This window comes from Mustela nivalis (assembly GCF_964662115.1).
Source record: "Mustela nivalis genome assembly, chromosome: 9".
Lineage (NCBI taxonomy): Eukaryota > Metazoa > Chordata > Mammalia > Carnivora > Mustelidae > Mustela > Mustela nivalis.
In genome coordinates this window covers 58,783,001-58,804,231 of record NC_139028.1, presented here as the reverse complement: position 1 = coordinate 58,804,231, position 21,231 = coordinate 58,783,001, and the positions used below count along the sequence as shown (strand labels likewise).

Below are 21,231 nucleotides of genomic sequence, written 5' to 3'. Positions count from 1 at the left end.
AGGGCCCTTCTCTCCACCCTAGACATGTGCTCACCTATCTAACTTGCTTCCGGACACCTCCACCTATGTGTGTCCCTGGCACCTCCACCTACATGCCAATATGAGTAAGCTTTCCAAAACCAAACCTCACCAAAGCACATTCTGCCTAAAAATTTTCAGTGGCCCCCACTGACAGATAAAACCTAAACTCTTTCAAGGCCCTATATGACTGAAATCTTGCTAACTTCTCTCACCTCTTCTCCATCTCTCTAGTGCCACAAATATCTTTTTATTTTTTTAAGATTTTATTTATTTATTTTACAGACAGAGATCACAAGGAGACAAAGAGGCAGGCAGAGAGGCAGGCAGAGGGAGAAAGGGAAGCAGGCTCCCTGCCAAACAGAGAGCCCGATGTGGGCTCGATCCCAGGACCCTGGGATTATGAACTGAGCCGAAGGCAGAGGCTTTAACCCACTGAGCAACCCAGGCACCCCGGTGCCACAAATATCTTAAGCAAAACCACTCCAAACTACTGCTTTCCTGGAAAATGCCATGTTCTGTTACATCTTTGTATCCAATTGCAAATCTTTGACTTCTACAATGGGTTGCTTCAAGTGCTTGTCTCTTCCGTCTCTCTCTCTGCCAACTCAAATCCAACCTCCATCACCCACCTCAATCCCGCTTCCTCCAGGAAGCTCCCCTGATTGCCCCTGGCTGAAAACAATCACTCTTTTCCTTGAGCCCCTACAGTACTGCCTGGTACCTCATGGTCAAGATCCAGTTTATGTGGCTCTTTGCCGTGGCATCCACTGCAGCGAAACCTTATGAACCTCATACTTGATTCATCAACATTATTAGCATAAACCTTGGCAATGGCCAATGAGAGAGCTATGCAGGGGATAAACATGGGCTCTAAGCCCAGAGACAGAAGGCATTGAATCCTTGTTTTCCCAGAGTGTCTCTGGGCAAATCCCTCAGGCTCTCTGAACTCTGGATCCCTGGGCCCCATCTCCAGGGTCAGAGGCTATGTATTTGTTGTCTGAATAAATCATGATGCACATACAGGAGGAGCTCTGTAAAATGTAAATGCAAATGCAAATTTCCATTCAAAGAGTAGTTATTATTTTAAAATTGTAAGTTATATAGCAGCAGTTTGATTCAGGAAGACAACTGGAGATTGTGTACAAGTCACCAGCTTGGACATCCAAACAGAAACCCGAATCTGAAGCCCAATTTCAGGAGGGCTTATATTTACATACTGAAGAGCTCCAATTCTGATAGAAAATGTTCTAGGGCTGTCAGGGGAAATTCTACCAAATTACAAAGCTGCCAGCTTCTGGTTTATCAACCTTTAACTCTGGCACTATTTAGCACTATGCCTGCCTGGGCCCAGTTTCCCAGTTTTTGATTAAATGTTAGGAGCTGACCATCTCATTGTGTCTCAACCTGCACACTCCATCCCAGACAACCGGTGGGCTCTTCTCTGCCTCCTTCTAACACCTCCTCTTCTTTCTCTGCCTCAGTGTCAATCTCTCAGATATTTATTATTCTGAACTTTGATTTCGGGCTATCACTTGCTGTTGGGAACGGGGTACAGGAAATGTCAAGTCTCAATGGATATTATTCCTCTGCTGAAATTCTAACCTTGGGTTTCTTCTTCCGTAACATACCTATACAGAAATAGCCCGGCCCGATCATTTCCTTTTGATGTTTAATTGGATGTCAGTGCTGTGCTTTCTGGGCTGAGAAGCTAATGCTTCTCAGAAAGGGAACAATTCCGGCTACACACATGAGACTTGTAGCAGGGAGAATGCTCCACGCTGAATCTAATTTTCTCTCCCATCCATGAACATAAGACAATTTCTCTGGCATTAAAGCATCTCACTCAGTCTTTCTGTCATTAATAAGAATTAAATTCTGTTCCCTCAAATTTAAATGTAATTATATTTTCCTCGTAAATAAAACTGAATTACCATTTTCAAAATTTAGCACTAATGCAAATGCTATGTTTAGAGCTTTATTTTTTTTTTTAACCCTGTTACTACGTTCAGCTTATTCTTAATTTTTTTTTTTTTAAACACTGGGCTTATTTTGCTGTCAACTGTGACTTAGTTTGAAAATGGAGCTTTTCTGCTCCCTATCTAGCCAGTCATATTTGTTATTAACTATGCTTTAGGATTGGTGTTTCTTTTTGAAGGGGAGAAGAGGAACAGAGAGGAAATCAGCAGCTCAGAGGGTCTGGATTTGAATTCTGAAGGTCCCCCTTCAGCGAAGGAGGAACCTAGTTAGTCCAGGTTTAGCTGAGCCAAAGGAGGTGGTCTGACATGAAGTCTGACAGGGAAATCTTCAGTGTGCATTAAACAATTTTTATTTATTATTTTATTTTGCTTTACTTTTTTTTTTTTTTAAGATTTTATTTATTTATTTGACAGAGAGAGAGCACCAGCATGGAGAGTGGAAGAGGGAGAAGCAGGTCCCCTGCTGAGCAGGGAGCCCCAGGAGAGGGGCTCAATCCCAGGACCCTGAGAGATCATGACCTGACCTGAAGGCAGTTGCTTAACCAACTGACACACCCAGGTGCCCCTTGGACAATTTTTCAATCCAAGATTTTTAGCAAGGCACTCAGTGGACACCACGGTTTGAATCCTGCCTACCTTTCTGGTCTTACTTCTTCTACCCACCCCCATGGCTACTACTCTCCAGTCAGAGGCAGGATTTTCTAGATGATGCCCTTCTTGCACAGCTGTGTACATTATACACACTGTTCTTGTTACGCACGCTGTTCCCTCTGCCTGGATCTCCCCACCTTCAGATTCCCTCTAATGGTCCAGCTTATAAGTCTTCTCCCGGGGGAAAGACTGTCCCAGCTTCTGCTCTCACCTGTCTTCCGGCTGAGGTCACTGCTCCTGCCCTTGTGTTCCCAAGCCCCACAAACACACATCAGTCAGAGCTCTTATCATGCTGCCTAACTAGGTGTCGCCTCCTGGGTGAGCTGAAGCTCCCTGATCCTTGGTGCACCCAGTGTGCCGGGAGGCCAGGAAGGGTCACTAGTGAATGAGGTGGATGTCTGTTACTCTCAGGGGCAGAAGGCAGGTCTGGAGCTGTTCTGGGATGCTCTCTTTCTCGTGGAGGCTGTGCTCCTCCCTGGATTCGAGCTCAGAAAGCTCATTATCTGGCAGGAAACTGATGTTAATGCTGTTTGGCCCTTGTGCTATTGTTTGAGGATAAATATGTCAGCACATTAATAACTTCATCTAGACTTGATGACCGGTGATAGGCTGGGGGGAGGGGTGGTAGGGAGTTAGGAACCACAAGGAAGCTGAGCTGCTGAGAGCGAACGCAAGCTGTTCAAGGTTGCATGGACTCAGGTCCAGGTCTGGCTCAGAACCTTCACCATATAAATTGTTCTCAGACTTAAATTTGCAAGAGTCTAAGGACTGTTTGGCTAATTGAGATTTAATCACAAGTTCTAAGAATATACACTTTATTTATTGAGTGCTTAATGAATGCCAGCACCATGCTAGGCATTTTATACACACATATTAAAGCTAATTTGAAAAAACAACCCTGCCAAGCAGGTATCATTAGCCATATTCTTTGGATAAGCTCAGTCTTAAAAATCTAGCTTGGTCCCATTCCAAATCCCACACAGTTCTTTCTGACTACATGTGCTACCTCTAAACCCAGCCTCTAAATCTCCACCTGTTACTCCATGAAACTCCACTGAGATGAAATGATAAGAATCATAAACCACCAGCATGGGTATTTCACAGGCAGAATCTCTGCCATGTAATGCTTCCGGGGGCCAGAACTCCCCCAAAGAAATGAAATCTCGTGAGAAAGCCCTTCCACATAAAAGTCACTTATGGAAGACAAGACTGGAGAGAGCTCACAGAGCAGTGGAAATGAGGAGTGAATTTATGAGGTTGAGGACCGAGCCTGGGGTGGAGGGGAAGGAAGCCCTGAAGGAGAGCCAGCAGAGGAGCAAACGGTGGGTCTAAGTGACCACATTTGAAATGGTGTCCTGGAAAACACCAAAGAGCCCAGAATTTCAGGGAGTCATTAAGCTCTGAAAGAGAGGTAAACGTTGCTACTTGTAAGGACCATCTTGGAGAGATTAAATTCCTTCCCTTTTCTAAGGCAGCTCAGAGCCAAGAGGAGAAAATCCAACTAAGGCACTTGGGGCTGTTGGGGAGAGTCATTCTGTTCTCAACAGCGCTGCTTGGGAGCAACCACTTTAGGCAAAGGCTGAGGAGGTGTCTGGCCCGCCATGGTGCTCCCCGGGGAAGATGGGTCAAAGAAGGTGAAATGGTGTCCACTCTTGTCCAGGAGGGGTTCCGGCTGGCTAGCAAGGCACACGAAACTAACACGAGCCAGGTCCGGACACATGAGCCAGGTCCGGACACTGAGAGAGAAGCCCAGGGTTTTAGCTCTGCAGGGCATGCATGCCTGTGTGTGCGTGTATATGTGTGGGTATATGTCCAAGGATGCACACAGGGGTGGGGAGGAGGGCCTTAGAGAACAAATTAGACTGGGCGTGTGCTGGGTTCTTCCTGGACAGAGCCTCTAGCTTCTTCTTTGAAGTGTCACTGGGTAAGTCATTTATTGAATAATCCTGAGAAACTAAACCCCATCAGGCCCCATACTAGGGATATTGGTAGATCCTGACCTCCTGGAGTTCACAGCTTGGCCAGAGAGAGGCAAGATTACAGATTCTTGCTAAGTGTACCACAGCCGTATGTGGTTTGAACTGGACTCTGCCACTTACTGATGGGGGGATGCTGGCAAGGAATTTAACTTTTCTGAGCTTCAGCTTCCTTATCCAGAAAATGGAATACTTTCTTTATGGCTTTCATATGAACCTTAACTAAGATAATGGTTATAATGCACTTAGTTCAGTAGTTGGTACAGGGTAAGCACTAAAAAGTGGTTGGCTCTTTAAATAATGCTCCATCCTTGTAAGGAAACCTCTTTGGATGGAAAGGCAGCTTGAGGCAAGAGCTAAGGACTTAGAACCAGAGCTCCTCGATTTACTTCAAACTCTGCCACTGCTTAGCTGAGTTACTTTGGATAAATCATTTCCTTTCTCTAGCTTCTCACCATCTGAAAACCCCAGCACTAGGAATCACCACCACCATCATCACTGCTGCCATCTCCCTCTAAGTCTGGAAGAGCCCAGTCCAACTGGGTCCAGAGTCAAGGACCCCGGTGTGCGGGGGGTGGGGCGCATAACCAGCATTCTTCCAGGCCATAGGCATTTGTCCCAGCAGTTGTCTTATGCTGTTTGTCAGGAAGGAGTATCACATGAACAAGGCAGGATTTCAGGAGGAATTCTGAGCTGAGATCAGAAGCCATGCTGCTGGGAAGTTGGGGTCTGAGTAAACCCTTATAGAAAATCTGACTTCACTGTTTCCCCAAACAAACAAAGTGCTGGGGAACCTGGCAGCTCACATTTCATTACAGGCTGGTTGTGGAGTGCTGGGCACGTTGATTTCAGCTGCTTTCACTAAATCATGTTCCCCGGGCCAAACAGAAAGATGTCTCTTCATCTCGGAAGAGGTGGCCCTCCTTCCTATGAGGGCCCAGTGGTGATTTCTGCCAACCCTGAAGCCACAGTTGGAGCGGATGGTGAGAGGAGCACTTCAGGTGAGCCGCCGGCCTGCAGCTCCTGACGGGAAGGCCCTGGGCAATGTCTGCGCCAGGCCCACCATGCCAGGAGCCAATAACACACATCATACAATGGAAGCAGCCTCTCAGCGGGGGTCCAAGTTGGGCCATATACGGCGGCGTCAACCACTTCACCTTCATTTTCTCACTGAATCCTTACCAGAGGGATTTTTACCTTGAAACTGTGGTGGGGGGTGGGAGAAAAGGTTAAGCAACTTGCCGAGGCCACTCTACTAGCAGGGAGCAGATTTTCTGAGACAAAGTCCAGTGCCTGTCCCACCATCTTACAGCTAACCCCCTGAACATAGAGAGAGCCCCCCAGCTTCAGCAGCATCCAGTCAATAAGGCAGCTCTGGATTAGTCACAGCAAAGACTCAATAGTTTTCAGGGCACCTGGGTGGCTTAGTGGGTTAAAGCCTCTGCCTTCAGCTCAGGTCATGATCCCTGGGATCAAGCCCTGCATTGGGCTCTCTGCTTAGCAGGGAGCCTGCTTCCCATCCCCTCTCTCTGTCTGCTTGTGATCTCTGTCAAATAAATTTTAAAAAATCTTTAAAACAAAACAAAACAAAACAAAACCTCGATAGTTGTCAAACAGCTTCCACTCTGTGAAAGTGCACTAGGAAGAGGGGTAGGAGAGAGATGTGAAGCGCACCCCAGCCAGGCACGATGCAATGTGCGTGCATCCATTCTGTAATCTGACATCACATGAGGGAGACACTATTCTCTCCAGTTTTCAGATGAGGAAACTGAAGTGGAGAAAAGCCTGTACCTCACCAGAGCCCCACGGTTAGCCCGGGACAGCAGCGGGACCGAGCCCAGGCAGGTACCTGGGGCAGGTGGTGAGAAAGAAGCACCTTCCATGTGCCTTCACTAGCCTTCAGACTGGCTTCTGGAGGGGAAGGGACAGCTGAGAGCAATAGTGGCCTGTAGGGAGGTGACATAGGGTGCTGGGCTGTAGGTGAGGCCTGGAGCCCCAGACTGTAGGTTGGCCGCCAGCCTCCTCAGGCCCCAGTGCGCCTGAGGTGAGCCTGGCAACACCTGGAGCCTCCAGGTGATGTTCTACCCAGTCACTCTACCCACAGGACTGTCGTTGTGGGGGTGCGTGTGCGTGTGTGAAATATCTCTGTAGGCTGGGAAGCACTCGACAAACACAAACTACTATTACTATTGCCCTGTGAGACAGTAATTTTGAAGGCCGCTTTGACATTCCTGGCCAGGTGGGCAGTCATGACACTGTTTTTGTCAGCTGTAGGTTGGAGATTTAAAAACTCAAATCCATATTTCTGAAAGGGTTTATTTCATCTTGCCTCTATCAAATGTCTTCATTAATATCAAGGGCTCTCAGCAGAGGCTGTTTTTAATCATAATTGTAACAGCAGCTAACATTTAACGAGCCCATATCATGAGCCGAGTAGCATGCTAAGTGCTTCTTGAATATCGTCTTAAATAATTCAGCACACGATAATTTTCTAAATAATAACCCCAGAAGGTAGGGACTGTCACCACCTCCATTTTACAGCTCAGGGAGGGGAAAGAACTTGCCCAGAGTTATAACTAGGACGTAGCAGGGCCAGAGTCTGAAATAAGGTTTGGTGGGCTCAGGGACACTTCTCATCACTTGGAACTCCTCTGCCTTTGCACGTGAGGCCACACACACATTTGACACCAGTTATGGGGAGTGGTGCACACAGAGTTGAGAAAGACGAGCTCTCATGGTTCTAGTCAAATTCCCTTCCAATGGGTCTGCCGTCTCCTTTTGCAGGACCAACTAAAGAATACTTGGTGATCTCACCCAAAGTTAAACCTGCTGCCGATGAAAGGCTGTGCAGTTTCATCAGGGATTAACAATGCACCGACAGTTATATACCTATCATAAATAAGCTTTGCAGCCACGTAACAAACAATACAACCCAGTGTAGCTCTGAGAGGACCATTTATTATATCGCCATAAATGGAGCTATATAAAAAGAATTATTCCTAAGACCCTGCGCATCTGTGTCTGCAATCATGTCTTCACACGAGCTTTACAAACAAGGATAAAAGTCCAATTCAGAGTGGATATTGAACACCAATCCTCCGTGCAATGGGGCAGGGTAGTTCCGCGTATTCCAAAGGCACAAATGCTGCATGGATCTCATTTTTGCTGAAGGCCTCAGCCCTCTTTCCTGATCACAGAAAGGACTGCTAACATGCAATGGAATGAGCCAATTTGACCCACACTTTGTTTAAATAGTATTGCTGTGTAAAGAAAGTGATGTTAAGTACAAAAAAACAAACCAAACAAAATCAAAACAAAAAAAACCCTATAGCTGAAGATGCTGCCACTCTTTAGCTATGTGTCCTTGGGTGGGATTACTGAAAAATTTTCTGGGCCTAAGCTTCTTTATCATTATTTCTCTTCATTTGTTTGCTGTCTCCCTCACTGGAAGCTCAACCGAGATAAGGGACATTCTTATCTCTTTGTATCTCTGATTAGAAGAGTGTCTAGTACACACTAGGTGTTCAAAAGCATTTGCTGATTAAAGCATTATGTAGATCGGTATGCCCGGGTGATGATACCTTTCTCACAGGGTTTTCATGTGGATTTAAACAGTGGACCCTGTTGAAATGAGGTCTGAGAAGTGAACACATGTACCATATCCCAGTACTGGATTAGGTGATTCACATGTGTTCTCCTTCAGCCCTCATCTGGGGAGGGTCTACACATCATAAGGGGATTATGAATAGCAGGGTGGCAATGTAACGATCCTTTGAATGTTCCACGTATAAGCCCTCTATACAGGAACTGAACGTTACAATGAAGAACACATTCAGTCACGTGTTCTTCCATGTGTTCATTACCCATTCATCAATATTTATGAAGCAGCTGCTGTAGGCCAGGTCTATGCTGAGTCCTGGGCGTGTAGTGTGGACAGACATGTTTGCTATCCTCATGGAACACACTGGCTTGCAGAGAATCTGGCCAGAATGGCAGGTGGGGATCAGGTCACAGAGAACCCTGAATGAGCTCTGACTGAGTTCAGATGAATGGGTGAAACCAAAAAGTGTGACAGCTGGCCCCTAAGTCCCCCACTGTTTTTTTAGAGAGGTTGGGGGAGGAAGGGAGGGGCAGAGGGAGAGAGAGAATCCTAAGCAAGCCAAGCAGACTCGGTGCTGAGTGTGGAACCTGACATGGGGCTCCATGACACTACCCTGAGATCATGATGTGAGCAGAAATCAACAGCCAGACACTAAACTGACGGAGCCATCCAGGCCGCTGGACCTGAGTCTGTTAAAGCCCCATTCCTGCAGGTCTCGGCTGGGCACACTGTTCCCTATGGCCTTGACTCTAGGCATGACCACCGTAACATGGGAGATGAGATTTCAATCTAGTATTCTAATTCACATGGTTACAGGGCCATGTTTTCATGCTCAAGGCCATCACTATGTAAGGAATGATGTGAAGAGTAATTTCTGAATCCTTTGCTGATCAAAAAGTATAGGTGCTGAAGGACGGAGTTCAGGGGAAGAGGAAAAGCACTCAGAGAGCCCTGATCCACCACACCCGCCACCCCCCACCCCACTGCATGACTGGGAACAGGGACAGATCACTGACGGGGAATGAATGGCAAATATGTTCTGGTGGAAAGCTCCTTCCTCTGGCCACGCAGTGCCCTTTTCCCCACACTTACCGATAGAACAGTCGTGTCCTGTCCAGCTTGGGTCACAGCTGCAAAGGCCGGTGTCTGAGAGGAAGGTTCCGTGGCCTGAACACTGGTCCAAGCACGTGGCCCTGGGTGTCTCACAGTTGGTGCCTCCCCATCCCACGGAGCAGTGGCACTCGCCTCTCACGCAGACACCCCGGCCTGAACACGTGGGGTCCATGCAGTCCACTGTGACATGGAGCAGAGAGAACATGGGTGAGCACCTGACCAGCAAAGGTAGGCTTCCTTAAGTGAACGACTCCACTTTGTAGTGGTGGGGCCTTACCCTGGTAAGAGGTCACGGATTTCCTGCGGAAGAGCCACTGGCTAGAGTAAGGAGGAAAAACTTCAGTGGTTACAAATTCCTACTTCTTGGTTTGTAAGGCAGAGTGAGAACTACATTATCAAGGGGCACCTGGAAGGCTCAGTTGGTAAAGCATGTGACTCTTGATCTCAGGGTTATGAGTTCAAGCCCCACATTGGGTGTGAAGCCTACTTTAAAAAAAAAAAAAAAGAAAGAACTATATTTCAAGTGTCAGCATGGCACCCTGTGCCTGCTCTGTCAGCAGTAACTGCTCCGGTTAGTGGACAAGGCTTCGTTTTGTTCCCTTCTTTGTATCCGGCCCCTGGAACGGAGCTCAGAGCTTAGGAGGTACTCAAGAGATCTCTGTCGAATAAACTATCATTGTTTACCACCTCATAGTACAGTCTTACCAAGGTGGGACTGAAAGAGATTCCGTAATTAAAAAGAGAATTTATTTTGCATTTAAATTCCATTAGATGTTGTCATCTTCCCATAGTGTCTGTGATTAACACAAACTTTCAAACCTCACTTTCCAGAGGGCAAACATTTCAATGACTATTCAAAATTACGCAGTGCCGTGAGAGACTCTGGACTCTGGGAAATATAGTGAGGGTTGCAGAAGGGAGGTGGGTGGAGAGATGGGGTCACAGGGTGATGGGTATTAAGGAGGGCACGTGAGGTGACGAGCTCTAGGTGTTACATGCAAGCATCGAATCATAGAACACTACATCGAAAACTAATGACGTATTAGATGTTGGCTAACTGAACTTAGTAAAAAAAGAAAACAAACAAACAAAACAAAAAAACCTCTAGAACACCCCACAAAATTATATTCACAGTCTTCGCCCACCTTTTCCTTGCATAGTGTGTGAACTATATAGCTATAGCTCACAGCCAAGCAACCCCCACAGGTCTCCTAGAGCCCAAGGTCAATGTGGTCTTAAGAGACCAACCCAGAAATAGAGAAAGAAGAGTAACACTGTGGATTACCTGCTCTGTACCTGCATTCTAGGAAGAGCTTCACCTGTATCTTCAGATTCAATTTCTTCTATAACCCAGTGAAGTACAGATGAGGAAATTAAGGGTCAGAGAAGCAAATAATTTATGTCGGGCCACACAATTAACTGTGCCAGAGAGGAATCAGAAGGTCTGTCTGATTCTGAAGCCAATATTTGTTACTGGGGCTGATTTTCCTAAATCAAAACTTTAGCTATGGGGCTGCACAAGATTAACAGAGAGACCTTCTGGACCTTCCAGAGATCTTCTGGAAAGCCCTGCACAGCAAAGTGGGAGGAGAGTGTTGAGGGCCAAATTATCACATGGCTCCAGTTTACACGGAAAAGTGCAAAAGGCAGCAGAGAAAAGACAGAGTTGGCAAAGGCTGGTCCTACTCTACCAAAAAGTTGTGATATCTGTGTTTCATTTTAGGAAAGAGGGGATTTCTGTTCCTCTTGCAATTGTAGGGGATAGTGGTGTCCTTGTAGGGCCGCCACATGCAGCAGCTGGAAAGAGGTTGACAGTGCTTCAGTGAATGTGGTCAGTTTCCTCCAGGAAGCCCTCTAGAGGAAACCCTGTGCCCCACAGGAAGGAAGTTGGCATCTGATCCTTGAGGTCCTAGGTTCAAGGGTTTCTCTGAGGTCCTAGGTTCAAGGGTCACGGGACAAAGGCACTGGTTCTAGGATGACCGTCAAGTTCACGTACCTCCTCCAAACTTCCCATGTCAAAATTATCTTGCTCTTGGTTGCTCATGAGGACACTGAAGATTTGAAAGGACCGTGTGATCTATAAACTGTCACCAAGAAATTACTTTTCCATCCTATCAGGCCATTTAGTGGCATGACTTGGGTAAACTGGTCAGAGGTGCTTTTATTTATAATTCAGACATGACGTTCCTATGTTAAGTAAATTTTATAACCCACATATTGACTTTTGCAGAACAGATGGGGAAACCTGACCTGAGTATGTTAAAGTCACAGACACAAATGGACAGAGATTGTACAAACAGCCACATTCTGGGAACAGAGTGTCTGTCTGAAAGCTGGCCTATCAAGGACAGCTCTTCTACTTTTTAGGTCTTGAAAAGGAGTTCAACTTAATGACATAAATGCGACTTCAGAAGGTTGGAAGTCAGGAGCAATCATTTGCTAAAAACAGAATCATGAGAATAATAGTAATAGTAATAATAATAACAACTAGTACTGATGTAGTCCCTCTTCTGGGCCGTATTTTACTATTCAGTCATTTAAGTACACAGTCTCAGCTAACTCTAATGATAGTTCTTTGAGGTAGAGACCATTACTATTCCCATTTCACAGATGAGGAGACTAAAGCACTGAGAGGTTAAATAACTTGCCCAAGATCACACAGTGGTAAGTGGAGGAATTTAAATTTGAATCACTCTTTCCTGGTAGACATCTCTTGCTATTTCTTCTGTAATCTTACTGGTTCAAAAATACATATATATATATATATATATATATATATATAGATGTAAGTGGTTAAAAAGTAGAAATAAAAATGAAATAAAGCAAAAAAAGAAATAGAACAAAGTGAAGAATTAATAAAGCCAAATGAAAGCAAAGAATCTTCTCTCACAGTCTCTGGACACCACTTCACGATGGTTAAAGCATGACCCGTTGGAATTCCTGGTAATTAAAAATAATAAAAATAATAACAGTGATATATTTTCATGACTGGCCTCACATCTTGGAATCTCAGAAGGATTATTCTGGCCCATTAGGCTACTATGATAATTCCCCAGATCCAGCGCGCTTTCCAGTTTGACAGGAAACGGCTCAGCAATTCCTGTCCCGAGGCCCATAAAGGTATTTCCCGTTCTGGGAGTGCCTGGGCCCTGGCTTTGTGTTGACGCTGTCTCTGAGGCACCCTCGAGGTTGAATCTATAAATCTGCCCTGTTAGCGAGCAAGCCGAGAGGGTGCCAAGTTTAGCAAGAGGCCCTCGGCGTCACAGTCCCGCTCCTCAGACACAATAAGTCTGATAGGGACCCAGGAACCAGCAAAGCGAATCCCACACTCTCAGAAGACGGTCCAGGCAGGGAATGAAGACCAGAAGGTACTGATAACAGGACCACAACTCAAGAGAAGACAGCTCAGTTGAACGAGCCAAGTGAGGAGGAGGATGCTGGTAGGGCGCGGGGAAGGCGCGGGGAGGACGCTGTCCCTGCTGACTCGATACCTACGGCCATTCTCTGGGCCACTTGTGACGCTCTGCCAGAGACGGCCTCTGGAGACTCAGGATCTGCCCTCACTTTCTGGGGCCTCTGGGGCGATGGCAACCGAGGATGGGATGAAAGTTATCTTCCTTCTACCGCAGCAAGACGGTTTCACAAATGACATTTGTTTCCCCGAGAGCCGTGGGTCACGAGGGGAGACCGAGCCGGCCCGCGGTGGCAGAGTTCTGAGCTGAAGGAGTAGCGGAGAAGCTGCTGGGGAAGTGGGCTGAACGCTGCGTAGAAGATAGTCTAACTGAGCTTCTGCTTAGAGGAGGGGCCGGTTCCCTTTTGTTTTGTTTTGTTTTCCTTTGTAGAGCTCGCCGTTCAAGCCCAAATTTCTGGCAGAAGCTTAGCCCGTTAACAAAATGAGGAGGACTTCGCGGCCAAGCGGCAAACACAACTCTTCCCCCAAAATGTCCCCTGTTCCAGTGATCACACAAGCTCCGAGATGCTCTTCAGAACCAAAACACAGTGTCACTCTGCACTGCAAAAGGCCTAAGGTGTTCTCTTCTGCCATTCCCCAGCCCCCTCCAAGCCTCCTGTCGGCACAGTTGGGGCTTTGAAAAATATGAGGCAATAAATTTCAGAAGAAGAAGAGGGAGAGACAGAAAAAATAAGCTTGTTAGCTGATGTTTTATAAACACGGCAAAACCCGTCAGCACAGAGCTGAGGGAGGAGGAGAGGGAGAGGAGTGGGGCGGCGCGGCGGCCAAGGCCCCTAGAAGCCCCCATTATAAACACAAGGGCTGTGCAATGATGTTTCACCAGGAAACATAAGTAATATAAGGAATTAGTACCAGATGGCCATCCTCAGAAAAGAAAGGAGTCAAAACATCTCTTTTCAAATAGATAACGTAAATCAAAGAGCTAAACAACGTTTTCTCCCCTCTTTGTTAGGTAAGCCTGCCTGCTGGGGCACTGTCCGGAGCCAGAGGAGCTGGGGAAGGGACAGCGTGCTTTCCCTAGCCCACACGGCCCGGTGGGCTTCAGGCTGGGATGACCTCACTGTTTCAAGAGGAATCTCCTCTTTGTTTTCCTTTTCTTCTTAGGGTCTTCACCTCAAGTGACTAAAATGAAAAGGGAAAGCAGATGAAGGTCACCATTGTCGGAGGAGAAAGCAAAGTTCCTTTGTTCCAGAGGCTGGCGCTCCTCCTCTCTCAGACAGCCCGAAGTAATCCCCATCAAAGTTAATAGGTCTGAATCAGGACCTCCAGGCACACTTGGGGTTTACAGGCAGCCTGTCTTGGAGAGGCGCTGCTTTTCAGACACTAATCTTTTCCTGTTCCCCACTCTTTTAAAGTGGGCCCTTTTCCCCCTTTCTCTCTCTCTCTCTTTCTTTCTTTTCTTTTCTTTCCTCTTTCTTTCTTTCTTTCTTTCTTTTTTTTTTTTTTTAAGAGAAATGATACCTTGAGAGGGGCCTATGTGATCAATCCCAAATGGGTTAGAAGGCTAGCTCTCCTTGGAGCCTCTTCCATCCGCTGTGAAGACTCCAGCGCCTGAGATGGTGGGCAGCGGGAGGGAAGTCCATTAGCATTGTCCCCAAGTTGCAACAGTGACGTCCACCTGGTTTCCAAAGGCCTTGGATAAAGTGACTGGGGTGAAGCAGGAAATGGGCTTCAACTGTCCCCATAATAATACTAATAAAAAAAGACCTAACATTTATGGGGCATTTATTATGTGTCTGACACTCAGCTAAATGCTTTACATGAGTCATTTAATTCAATCCATATGATGGCCCTCTGAGGAACGAATTCCCATTTTATTGATGAGAGTAGTGAGGCTGGTTAGTGGCACAATAGGACTCAAACTTATATCTAATTCCAGAGCATGCACTCTTAAAAGCCACTCTATATTGCTTGTGAATAAGACCCTTCTCACCTACAAATCCCATGCAGGCAAGAAAAAAGAGGGCTCTGAAGTAAGAAGACATGGGGTGGGTCCCAGCCCTGCCACCCACTAGCCCCAAGCCCGCTGCTGGCTAGCTCCATAGCCATGGGCTTGCCGCTGCCCGTCCTTGGGCCAGAGATGCTCACTTTTCTCACCAGATGAGACTGTCTAGGAAAGGACTGGCTTACTGTGAAAGTGGAAGCTCACTTTCTGGCCTCCGCTGCACAGTTTATGTCAGAGAGAGACACACTCACAAGTACCTATGAGCTATGCACACACACACAGGCCTGTGCTAACAGAAGGCAGAATCTGAAGGTCTGTAACAGACTCATACTTAAGACATGGAGAGAAGATGAGCTTAAAGGGGAGGAGAGAGAATCTGGGCTCTGGGGCCAGATACCCAGCTCTGCCACTTCCAGGCGTGTGACCCTGGGCAGGTCTTGTGACTCTCTGAGTCCCGGTTCCCGTAACCATGACACAGAGGTAACCACCTCACCTTACCGGGTTTGAGGCCTCTAGGACACAGCCTACATTCAGTAAGTACCCCACATACAACCCTGTCTTTCCTTCACCAGCTAGGACTCCAATATGCCTACCCTCCCCACTAAGTCAGTTATCACTGCGGGGGGTGCCTGGCTTAGGGCGGAGCTGCTCCCCCAAGGTGAGCCCGGTGCTGCGCACTGGCCTGTCCCAGAGTCAGGTGGGTGCCGCCGCCACCCACCCGCTGTGATCCTACCTTCCTCGCAGCTCTCGCCCTTGTAGCCAGGGTTGCAGATGCAGGTGCCCATGATGCAGGTGCCGTGGTTGCTGCAGGCCACATCGATGCACTGGCTGGTGGGCACGTCACACTCGGCACCCTTCCATCCACTGTGGCACAGGCACCGGCCCTTCATGTACTGGCCATTCCCGCTGCAGAGCACAGGGCAGGAGGCTGCAGAGACAGCACGGGAAGTCTGGCATCAATCAATGCCTGGCATGGCCCATCTGCCTTTGCCCCTTTCTCCCTTCGGCCTGCAGGCCAGACCAAGAGCCTCAAGTGCTTTGCCACAATCCCCACAGGTACCCATCTCTCTGCATCTCGGCCTTTATTTTATTCCAGTTTAAACACACGTGGAACTGTAGGCTAGGGTGTGCTGGGCAGGGCACGGTGGGGTCAGCACCCGCTGAACATTGCTCTCCTTCATCCCCCTTGGACTATGGGTGCAGCTCAGCAGCGGGGCCAGGAGCCTGATGCTGGAAGCTTCTACCTGTTCCTTGGTCTTACTGGGAAAGACAGTGTCTAGGCCTCCTGCCTGCCCCAGTCTCTCCTCCAGCACTCTCCTCACAGCATTCCATTTCGCTCCCTGCACCCCACCTGCAGCGCCACCTACTATCTCTCCGACCCAGCGACTCTCAGCCCTTCTTGCCTTTCAGGCTCCACTCGAGCCCCACACACTACTGTCCCCATAAGAGAATAGCTCAGCTCAACCTGGCTCTTTACAGTATTATCTTCCCATTCTGCCTCTTAGCATAGAGTGGTTTGTAATCATCCGTATGAAGGACACTATATAAAAATAAATTATATTGCCCTGTGCCATAAGTGCCTGCCGGCCTTCCTGAGACACAATGAGGCTATTTACACGTGATTCTCAAGTGTAAGTGCAGACGGGATGAGACAGTGATTCCTGTGAGAGGGAATGACTCATCTCCTCTCGTGCCACCACCTTCCCCCAGCCCCCACCTGGCTTCTTTCCTTTTAGCGGTACCCAGCAGGTACTCGCTGTGGCTCCTCAGGGCCGCAGCGCTGCTGTCTCAGACCGAGTCTCTCCCGCATTAGCAAGAATAAGCCAGAGCCCCAAGCAGCATCATGTCACGGCACTTGCCGGGCACGCTGAAAAACCATCTCTGCCTCCCACTGATCAACGACTATTCAAGAGCCAGGTCTGGATTCCAATGTCACCCCATCCACGGAGCCTTTCCTGGTCCTTGTCGCATCCAAGCTGAGACAGCCGCTCTCTGAATTTAACCTTGCTGTAGCGTGTTTCACTTGCTAATGACGCTTTGTCACCGTCTACTTCTTTGTCTGTCTCCTGGACCAGACTGACAGCTCCTGGGCTGGGCCTCGCTCAGTGCTCTAGCCCCATCCCCCAGCACGGGAACAAGTCCTAAAAGGGCACTAAGCAGATGCTTCCTGAAGGAGTGAAGAGATGGGATGACCAAAGAAAGGGGCCATTTCAGTTTCCCAAGAGGAGTGCCAAAGCCTCAGGTCTACAGAGCTCCTGTGACCTTTGCCCTTGTACCTCTTTCAAGGACAGAAATGGAGGCCAAAAGCACATCATGATCAGCCTTTAGCCATCTCAGCAGTGGTCATCATTAGCACTGTCTGTGCCCAAATATGAGGCAACACTGGGGTCCTCTGTGGAGCAAAGCAGTCTCCCCCCAACCCCTCCCCTCGGTGGTCTCAGCAAAGATCCTGGTGAGAGTGGCGCAGTAACACAGGCCCGGCCACAAGGCCAGAGAGAACACACTTGTGAAGTGACCAGCAAAGCCCGTTTGGCACATATCAATTATACATCCATAATCAAAGAAACAAAATGAAACAATCCTACACCCTCCCCCACCACCACCATAAAAAGGCCGCCAAAGCCACTTGGCAAAGGCTGAGCACTCCTCAAAAGGGAAATCAACTTTTTAAAAGGACCACCACTGCCACTTCCCCTGACCCCTCCACAGACATGGGGTTTGCTGTGGCTGCCCCTGACCCTCCCCGGTCACACCCTTGGGCACAATGGGACTGATGCAGCCACAGCTCTGCCATCAGACTCCCCCCTCCCCTCGGGGCTTCCAAGGTATGGGTCTGGGGGGCCCTTCTCATGGGAGGCAGGAGGTGGCCCAGGGTCCTGCGCTTGCTCTGAGAAGTAGGACGTGAGCCCACCCCCGGGGCCAGGAGAGTAGGGATCGCACACAGATGCAGAGGTCTCACCTCTGCCACAGTCGGGGCCCAGGAAACCCAGGAAGCAGTGGCAGGTCCCAGAGATGCAGTCCCCGTTGCCATAGCAGTTGCTGGGACAGTTGTCCACGGACTCTGGCGGGGAAGAGAGAAAGACAGTTGAAAAGAGGCCTTGTTTATCTAACAGAAGGCCCAGGGAGCCAACCTCAGGTGAGCCAGGGCCCACACACTGGAGATCTTCTGGCCCCGTCACTGAAAGGAACCGACAGAGTTAAAAATTAATACGTTATTTTTATTCTTAGGGCATCTCAATTGACACTAAGAGATGTGTTCTGGAAAATGTCTGCCTGAACCAAGTTTTCATATATCAAATTTGTATCTACAAACGCATTAGAAATTCTGCAGCTAAAAACACTGGGGAAAACAGCTTAAGCGGTTAGCAGTACTGATCTGTGGAGGCTAGGTTATAGGGGTGTCTTGTGGTCATCTTCGCACTCTCCGTGCTTTACATTTTTCTCATAACGGGCCGATATTCCGTTTACTTGTTTTTTTACACAGAGTTACTGGGCATTTGCAGACCTGTCTCTTCCCATCTCAGATTTTTCACCTGTTGGTCAGATGCCCACCGTGACCCACCAGGGCTAACACAACAGCCTGGGGGCTGGTCTCCTTCTTCTTCCCTGGCTCCGCACTTTGATTCCATCATCACCCGGCAGTCTGCACCATCTCTCGGAAACAGAGCTGATCCTGTCATTTTCCTGCTTAAAAATCCTTCGATGGCTCCCCATGTATCAAGATGAAAAAATCTAAGCTCTCTCAAAAGGCTTTTCTTCCATATTCCCTTTGCTGTACACGCATCCCCAGTGTATGCGGTCATGCCTGCCTTTTGTGGGATGGCATTTTCTCAGGCTCTTCCTACTCCTTTTTGCTATATTCTGTGTCACCTGACAAAGAAATACAGTGTTCATTTAAGAAAGATTTTAGCAAAAAACAGTAGTCGATGTTTTGTAGCTTCAGGTAGCAAACCTGTTATCTAGAAAATCTGTTTATTTGGAACAGCCTGTTTCTCAATAATGCTGGGTGTGGAATAAGGGAGGGAAGCCACTCTCTACTGGAGACTTCTTTGTGTCACATATTTCTGCTAGGTTTATCCCATTTCACTGTCCCTGTATCTGCATACATTGTTATTCCTATTCTAAAAAAAAGAAAAAGAAAGAAGAGGCTCAGAGAAAGACGAAGAGGCCTGCTGAGAACCACCAAGACACTGAGTCCTGGAAGCAGTATTTGAACCCAGGACTCCGGGCCTGGTCTTCTTCAATGATACTGTGCTCTCTGGACCTTGAGGGGACTCATTCAGCAGCAGAAGCCTGGGGAAGGAACAAGGTGACATACCCTTGGCACAGTGAGGCTGGTCCTGAAGACAACAAAAGATCCCACCGTAAGGCAACAAATTCTAGGGCTTTCAGGGCATAAAGGGACCCAAGAAACTAGAGCCTTGTGCTCTCATTTAATAATGAAGGAAACCGAGACCCAACCAAGGGCAGTGACTCACCTGAGGTCTCAAGGAGAGGAAGAAATGAAAGCAGAGGAAGGGTTAGTCAGGCGGGACAGAGTTAAGGATTCAACCTGTTGTCTTTGCTCACAACTACAAGCTGTGAAGCTAAGACTAAGGTTTCTGCTAAGTGAGATGTTAGCATATAAGACATAAGTCTTGCCCACAGGAAATCTGCAGCCTTACTGGAAGAATGAGAGGACAGCTGGCACCCCAGGACACGGCCCAGGACATGGAAGAAGTTGGGCCTGGAGGTAGAGAGACCTGATGTGGGGGCCCATTCTTCTAGTATCACGGTGGGGGCCGTGATACATAAAACAACTTCCTGCCCTTCTCAGGGCCTCACCTCCTTCATACATAAACGAAGGTGATGGCAGAGATGATCCTTAGGACTGCTTCCTGTTTTAAACTTTTATGAGTCTATAATTAATTAAGAGAGCAACTGTATAGAAAAGGTGTCCAGACAAGGAAGGGCACTGATCCTTGAAAGCAACAAAGCAATGGCAGTTGATACAGGACAAAGCCAGCAGAGGGAAGGTTTCTCAGAGGAAACCTTGAGGAAGCCTTGGGGAAGCCTCAAGGAAACCTTGAGGCCTTCAGGGATGGCTTGGGTATGCATCGATAAGGGAAAAGATGGAGGGACGGTGAGGAACTCATAGTGTGCTGCATTTCCTGGAAGTCTTTTCCCAACCGTCTGCCATTCTTTACTTGGAAACTACTTCAAAAGAGATAAAGAGTTCAAATGTGTGGTTCCTTTTGGGAATGGGTGGGAAATTCCACTCACTCGATGCTATGCCTCTGCTAACAAGAGCTGCGCTTTATATGAACACAGAGTTAAGAACAAGAGGGTCCAATCCAGCACGTGCTCTCCTTGCAGCGCAAAGCGGTCCAGGTCCGGGCAGAGCGAAGCTCACAAGCCAGGGGCCCTGACTGAGCACATCCCTTCTCCATTGGCTTCGCCCAGGAGAGTCCATGTTTCCACTGCCTTTAAGTTATAGTGTCTTTCCAGAAGATGACTTCAGAAGTTCCTTCTGAATATGCTTTTAAAAATAAGAATTTTCAGGGGCCCCTGGGTAGCTCAGTCAGTTAAGCATCCGACTCTTGATATCAGCTCAGGTCTTGGTCTCGGGGTCATGAGTTCAAGCTTACACTGGGCTCTGCACTGGGAGTGGAGTCTACTTAAAATAATAACAATAATAATAATAATAATAATAATAATAATAATAATAATAATTTGGAGTAAAGTTTAAGACAAGATTATCTTCCTTTAAGCCACTGGTTGGTGGTCCAACCAGGAAGGGTGAATTCCACCTTCAGCACTGCAGAAAGGCAGAAGGGCTATAGGGCAGAAGCAGGAGGCCGGGCTGTCAGGTCCTTTTCTGCTACTGCATGGCTGTGGGACCTTGGCCGTGTCACTTGATCTTCCTGCACCTGTCTTTACATCTTTATACTTGCTCCTTCCTTGCTTCCTGCATGGCAATGCCTAGTCCTTTCAAATCCAGCTCGAATGTCACCGCCTCTGAAAAGCCTTCTGGACTTTTAAAACAGGCTAAGTTACTCCCAGGATTTTGTCTCCCTCAGCCCTGTTAAAGCATCATGGAGTCTACATCATTGCTCTCCCTGAGAGAATTCCACCAGATGACCTCAGAGATTCCCCCCAGATCTAAAACTCTCTGGTTCAGTCCTTCTCAAACCCGGGGTATAAGATATGTCTCTCAATAAATTACCATAGTTACCAGTTACATTTTTAACAGGATCAATTGCAGATAAGTGTTACACACTGTCTTGATTTTGATTTATGAAGTCTGCAAGAGACAAACCTGTTAATCATCTGCCAAAAACCCTTCACAGTGAAACACATTTTCTGACTCAGTATAGCGTTGTTTGCTAAATCTGACAGAAGAGAAGCCTGTTTGCTTCAAAACTTGCCCCAGGCTGTTGGTATCAGAGACGGCAGAAGTTTTAGGAGACATGGAATAATTTTAGGATAGCAGTGAG

At 47.7% G+C, this 21,231-nt stretch overlaps 1 protein-coding gene across 1 annotated transcript in view; it reads right to left on the bottom strand.

Annotated features, from left to right (window-relative positions):
• TENM4 (teneurin transmembrane protein 4) overlaps positions 1-21,231 on the bottom strand; it is a 753,030-nt gene that overhangs the window by 130,020 nt on the left and 601,779 nt on the right. Inside the window, exons 13-15 of the mRNA XM_082749583.1 lie at positions 17,715-17,816; positions 15,489-15,683; positions 9,318-9,518 (exon numbers count right to left, since the gene is read on the bottom strand). Of these exons, the coding sequence (XP_082605709.1) occupies positions 9,318-9,518; positions 15,489-15,683; positions 17,715-17,816 (498 nt within the window). The remainder of the gene's footprint in view (positions 1-9,317; positions 9,519-15,488; positions 15,684-17,714; positions 17,817-21,231) is intronic.